Below are 6386 nucleotides of genomic sequence, written 5' to 3' on the forward strand. Positions count from 1 at the left end.
TTTGTGTGTGATTTTGTGCGTATGTTCGTGTGTGTTTGTGAGTGTGTGCATGTTTGTTTTTGTGCTTGTGTTTGTGTTTTTTGTGTTTGTTTTTGTGCTTGTGTTTGTGTGCGTGTTTTTGTTTGTGTGTTTTTTGTTTTTTTGTGTTCACGTTTGTGTGTTTGTATGTTTTGTGAGTGTGTGTGTGATTTTGTGCATGTGTGAGTGTGTGTTTGTGAGAGTGTGCATGTTTGTGCATGTTTGTGTTTTTTTGTGTGTTTCTGTGAGTGTGTGCGTTTTTGTGTTTGCATGTGTTTGTGCATGTTTGTGTGTGCATGTGTTTTATTTGTGTGTGTACACATGTTTGTTTGTTTGTGTGTATGTGTGTGTGTTTGATATAAATGAATACCAACAAAGTGAAAAGAAAGATAAACTTCACTTTCAGGTTTATGAATAAAGCTCTAATAATCACACACGAGTCTCATAATGAGCAGATCATGTGGTTTTGTCGTGCTTTAATCATTAACGGTGTGTGTTGTGTTGTGTCGTTGTGCGTCAGGGTCTGGCGCAGATGTGCGAGACGATCGAGGAGTGCTGGGATCACGACGCCGAGGCGCGGCTGTCGGCCGGCTGCGTGGAGGAGCGAATCTCTCAGATCCGCCGCCTGACCAGCGCCTCTACCTCAGACTGCCTGCTGTCCGTGCTCACCTCGGTCACCAACGTGGACCTGCCGGCCAAAGAGTCCAGCATCTGAACCCGACGCAAGCAAACGAAACAACCCTCGTCTTTCCAAACTCAGTGAATCTCAAACGACATTAAAGCAGCTGCTATTTTATCCTAACATTTTTTTTAACTTTATTATTATTATTATTATTATTATTATTATTTTTATTATTTCTCTGATCGGATCAGTAACTACCAGCACACTTCTCTACTGTATTTTTATCATTAGAGCAAACGCGAAAGATTTTTAAAAATACGACCCGAGAGGACATCTCAACGCGCATTCAGGTGCCGACAAATGAATGCTGACCGGTGCAGGTACCTCAACATTTCACCGCTTGGTTTTTCCCGCTCTGTTTCCGTTCTGTTCCGTCCGCCGGACAGGATCGCCTGTGACGCGCAACCAACACGTGACGGTTTCATCTTCAACAGTGCTGCAAAACCCGCGAGGATCATTACGACTGTTACACGCGCGACTCGACCTCCTCGCGGGATCTCGCTTTTTTATTTCTCTCCGAAAGTGTGCTATTTCGAAATTACGGAAAACGTGTCTTTTACGGAACTAACGGGTGTTGAAGAACACGGAAAAAAGCAACTGGACTAATTTCTTTCTTTCTTTCTTTCTTTTTTCTTTTGTTTGGATTTTTTTTGTGCTGTTGAAGTTGGTGACTGTGAGAAGGTTGGTTGGGGATTTTATTGAGTGGATATGGCTGAAATCTCTTGCCGCGGGACAACGGCGGCTTGCATGTGGAAATATCGGAGCGTTTAGATTGGTACGGAAATCTTTCTCAGGTATCCAGTGTCAAGGGGTCCATGACTGCCTTTCCCACATCATTATATGACAGAGAGGAATATAACGGTGCCCTGATGAATTTAACACTAATTACCTACACGAAACATGCAAGACCGTGTGTGTGTGTGTGTGTGTGTGTGGTGCTGAGAGTTTGTTGAAAAAGAGAAAAAAAGACCATAAAAAGTGTTTGTTTTTCCTGTCTAGTTTCTCTTGATGTGTTTTGGATGTCTGGAGTGAAGAATTCTGGGTCGCATTTTACCTCAAAACCCAAAGAAAAAAATTAGAAATAATATTTTTCAGAAATTAAAATTAAGCCTTTTTAGGAGCATAATTTTTTTTTTTTTTTTTTGACAGTAAAGCACATTTTCCCTTCAGATTATTTACTTTTATTTATGATATTTGTCATTTTTCTTACTTTAATACAAAGACAAAGTTAATGTATAGAAACCCAAATTCTCTTGAAAGTAATGCATCCAGATCCAGATTTTTTTTTTTTTTTTGTGTGATAATTTTCATTACTGTAAAATAATAATTTATGCTTGTTTTAATGAATAAAATCAATACAGGCAGTCCTACAAAAAATGCTGAAATGATGTTTTACACCAAATTATCTTGACCGTAAATCATCCAGAATTTTTTATTTTTGTATTATTTTCATTGTTCTCAATGTTGATTATAATTAAATTCTTATTACTGTAATGTAATAATTTACACTTGTTTTATTAAAAAAAAAACATGAATTGATGTATAAAAACATGTTTTACACCAAATTTTCTTGACCAAAATCCATATTTTTTTTTTATTTTTGATAATTCTCATTGTTCTCAATGCTGATTACACTTGTTTTAATAAAAAAAACACTAAAAATCAGTACAAGCCGTCCAACAAATAATGAATATACATATAAAAACATGGTTTACACCAAATTATCTTGACCAAAATGCATTGATTTTTATTTTTGATAATTCTCACTGATTCTAATTAAACTCTTATTACTGTAATATAATTTACACTCGTTTTAATAAAATATATCAGTACAAGCAGTGCAACAAATAATGAAATGATGTATAAAAACATGTTTTACACCAAATTATCTTGACTATAATTCATCCAGATTTTATTTTTCTTTTTATAATTTTGGTAATTTTTTTGTAATTTCCGTCATTCTCAATGTTGATTCTTATTACTGTAATATAATAATTTACACTTGTTTTAATTAAAATCAGTACAGGCAGTCCAACAAATAATGAAATGATGTATAAAAACATGTTTTACACCAAATTATCTTGACCATAATTAATCCAGATTTTTAAATTAATTTTGGGGTAATTTTCATTGTTCTCAGTAGATTCTTATTACTATAATATAATAATTTATGCTCGTTTTAATTAAAAAATCAATACAGGCAGTCCAAAAATGTTGCAATAATCTATAAATAGAGTAAAAAAAAAATGTTTTTTGATAAATTGGCAGAAAATGTGCTTTATAGTGGTAAAAATGTTAAATAATGCAAAAAAAAAAGAAAAGATAAAATATAAGGCAAAATATAATTTCAATTTTTTTTTTTTTCTTTGACTTCAGGGTAAAATGTGACCCAGTTTTGTGCGATTCACCCAGGAAGTGTTTGGTTTTGTGTGCTTTGCTTCGGTCCCTTCATGCATTACCTCTTTCTAACAGGGACCAAATCTGAGATCTGACCTCCGGCGATATTCAGACTTCAGTTTGGGGCTGCAAATTTGAGAGCGTCAGACTTCACTTTGATCAGGTGGCGTTTGACTAATTAGCAAAGAAAAGAAAAGAAAAAACTCAAGAATGATATTTATTTTGTCTTAAAAGTGGTAGACGGTTATCCACATTTCCATATGCCATAATTCAAGAGTGAATTTCCACAGTGCTGCTGCTGCTCGGATGAAATGTTGTGATCTATTCCGTATCTTCTCAGTAAAGTTCATCCTCAGATGCAACCGCACGTCACCAGACATTCAAAAGGCTTCCGAGACGAAAGAGCGCAACTCAAAACAATAAAATTAGCTATGAAAGGACAAAAAAAGCATTAAAGATATTGTTCATGAAACACAGACCACCTCAGACCAGAAATACCTCAGATTTTCTACGTGTTTGACTTCTGTTATATATTTTGTTAGTTGTGTTGACTTGTAGTAAGTATATTTTGATGTAAGTTGGCTTTTATGATTAGGGAAGACATTTTGGAGAAGTAAAAACAGAAAAAAATACACAAAAAAAGTCCAAAATCTTTAAAGAAGTGCTACCAAGTTCTGTTGTATAAACGAGAGATGATGTAAATAGCTGTATACAGTTGTAGAATCGTGCCGATCAGTGAAACAGGGCATTATTCTTCCTTTCTCCTTCTTCACGGGACATTGAACCTTAAACTTTTGGCGCTTCTCCCAAAAACTTGCCCCGTTTTTACTTGCACAATTTTTTACGCACCCTTCAAGGGTCAAAATTGAAGAAAACTTAAGAATTGACTGTGAACCCTCTCTTTACCAAATGATCTCGGCCAAATTCGTGCGGCGAATTCACAAAGATGGAGCTTTTATTTCAGGGCCAAATAAAGGTTTGGTGTCCCTACCGTCTGTGCCATTTCGCTCTCTGCTCTCTGTACCCATGATGCACTGCAGCAGTTGCTTCGACTTCCTCTCAAATCCAGCTTTAAGTTATCTGTTATGGTGCCGTATGTATATATATATTTAACAGGAGATCCGTCTTTTATGGAAGCTTGTTTCCGCCGCTGAATAGAAAATAAAAAAGGGACTTTTTATCTCACAATTCTGACTTTTTTTCTCGCAATTACGAGTTTCTTCTAATTTACTTTTTTCTCGCAATTACGAGTTTATCTCCCATTTGACATTTTTCTTGCAATTACGAGTTTATCTCCCAATTCTAACTTTTTTCTCTCGCAATTACGAGTTTCTCCCAATTTACTTTTTTCTCGCAATTACGAATTTATCTCCCAATTCTAACTTTTTTTCTCGCAATTGAGTTTCTAATTTACTTTTTTCTCGCAATTACGAGTTTCTCCCAATTTACTTTTTTCTCGCAATTACGAATTTATCTCCCAATTCTAACTTTTTTCTCACAATTACGAGTTTATCTCCCAATTCTAACTTTTTTCTCGCAATTACGAATTTATCTCCCAATTCTAACATTTTTCTCGCAATTACGAGTTTCTTCTAATTGACATTTTTCTCGCAATTACGAGTTTCTCCCAGTTTACTTTTTTCTCACAATTGCAAATTTATCTCCTAATTCTGACTTTTTTTTCTCGCAATTACGAATTTATCTCCCAATTCTAACTTTTCTCGCAATTACGAGTTTCTTCTAATTTACTTTTTCTCGCAATTACGAGTTTATTTCCCAATACCGACTTTTTTTTCTCAGAATTTCAAGTTTATATCTAATAAAATTCTGACTTTATAACTCACAATTGCATGTTACGAAGTCAGAATTGCGAGATGTAAACTTGCAGTTGCGAGATAAAAAGTCATGATTACCTTTTTCTTTTTTCTTTTAGTGGCGGAAACAAGCTTCCATAGTCTCTGCTCTCACGGCCCGGCGTGTTTTTGTTGTTCTGTGTTGTATTTGTGGTTTGCGACACCCATTTTTTTCCAAGCTCTTGCCAATTCTGGCACATTACAAATCCGAAAGTGCCAAAGTAGCGCGTTTCCCAGTGGATCGCTTGGCCAATCACGGCTACGCTTCAGTTGACGTGTGTCCGCTTTCCATCTCAGACTTTGATACTTTCAGGAAACTGCATCTTCTTCAGGTTAACCGGGGAAGTTCGGATGTTTGCGCGAACGAGGAGTTTCCAACTGGCTCAGACGATGTAGCAAGCAATATCTCCAGCAATAGTCTGTGCAGACTGAACTTTGGGCATTGATATCCACATCAGGCGAACTACCAAAACCATGCTGTTCGATCACATCGTAGGCCTTCGCGGCGTTTCAATGAACTGACCTCGTTTTATTCGAAGTAACGTAACGATATGTAGCCAAATTCCTTCTGCGTGAGGATAACCAAAGGCTTTGATTGATTTTAACATTTGTTGATTGTGTGTTTTTATAGCTTAGAAGAGCCAGGTTTTATTATCTGTGAATGTTCATATTCTGTTGCCAGACTGTATTCGAGGCGTCTCTGATCGGATGAAAGCGTTTCAGTTTGTTTTATGCATCATATTGCGGGTGATTTTAAACCGCCTGCTTTTGACAAGCTATTTGAATAATCCAACGGACCGTGAGAGATTGTGATTTATGCAACGCGATTCATTATGCACTAAAGACAGTCCAGTATTTGTCCAGTATGTCGTCTCCTCCGCTGCTGTGCCAATTACACCTGATTTACAGCCTGGAAATACTTTTGTATCGCATGAAACTTAAGAAACATTTCACACCAGAACAAAGAGGGAACATTTTTGCATAAAAATTAAGCATTTTTAGTAGCATTAAGACTACAATGCAAAATTATTTACTCGGTGTGTGTGTGTGTATATATCAGGGCTGCTGATTAATTACATTATGTGCCGATTAATTAATCTGATTAATCGCACAACAAATTTGAAGAAATTGCCCCCAAAGTCATTATTGTGTTAAATGACAAAAACATCATATAGACATTACAAGAAGTAGCTTTAGAAAGAAATATTTTATTTGATTCAACATAGAATTTATTACATAAACTTTTAGGCCATGATTTTTTTCATAAGCTGCATCTGAATTGATATTTAGATGCATTTACAGAGCAAAACAGTTTGGTTACCAACGCTCTTCAAAATATCTTCTTCCCAAAAACTATCGCCAAAATATGAAATTATTTTTTTAATGAAATGATACTCTAATCAAGAAACTAAAACTGCCAGTAGGTGGCAGTAAAT

The 6386-nt window shown here is 35.7% G+C and overlaps 1 protein-coding gene across 1 annotated transcript in view; it reads left to right on the forward strand.

The window, feature by feature from the left end:
• acvr2ba (activin A receptor type 2Ba) overlaps positions 1–6386 on the forward strand; it is a 54601-nt gene that overhangs the window by 47061 nt on the left and 1154 nt on the right. Inside the window, exon 11 of the mRNA XM_067378091.1 lies at positions 539–6386. This exon is cut by the window's right edge and continues 1154 nt beyond it. Coding sequence (XP_067234192.1) covers positions 539–733 — 195 coding nt within the window. The 3' untranslated portion in view covers positions 734–6386. The remainder of the gene's footprint in view (positions 1–538) is intronic.

This window comes from Chanodichthys erythropterus, chromosome 23 (assembly GCF_024489055.1).
Source record: "Chanodichthys erythropterus isolate Z2021 chromosome 23, ASM2448905v1, whole genome shotgun sequence".
NCBI classification, from domain to species: domain Eukaryota; kingdom Metazoa; phylum Chordata; class Actinopteri; order Cypriniformes; family Xenocyprididae; genus Chanodichthys; species Chanodichthys erythropterus.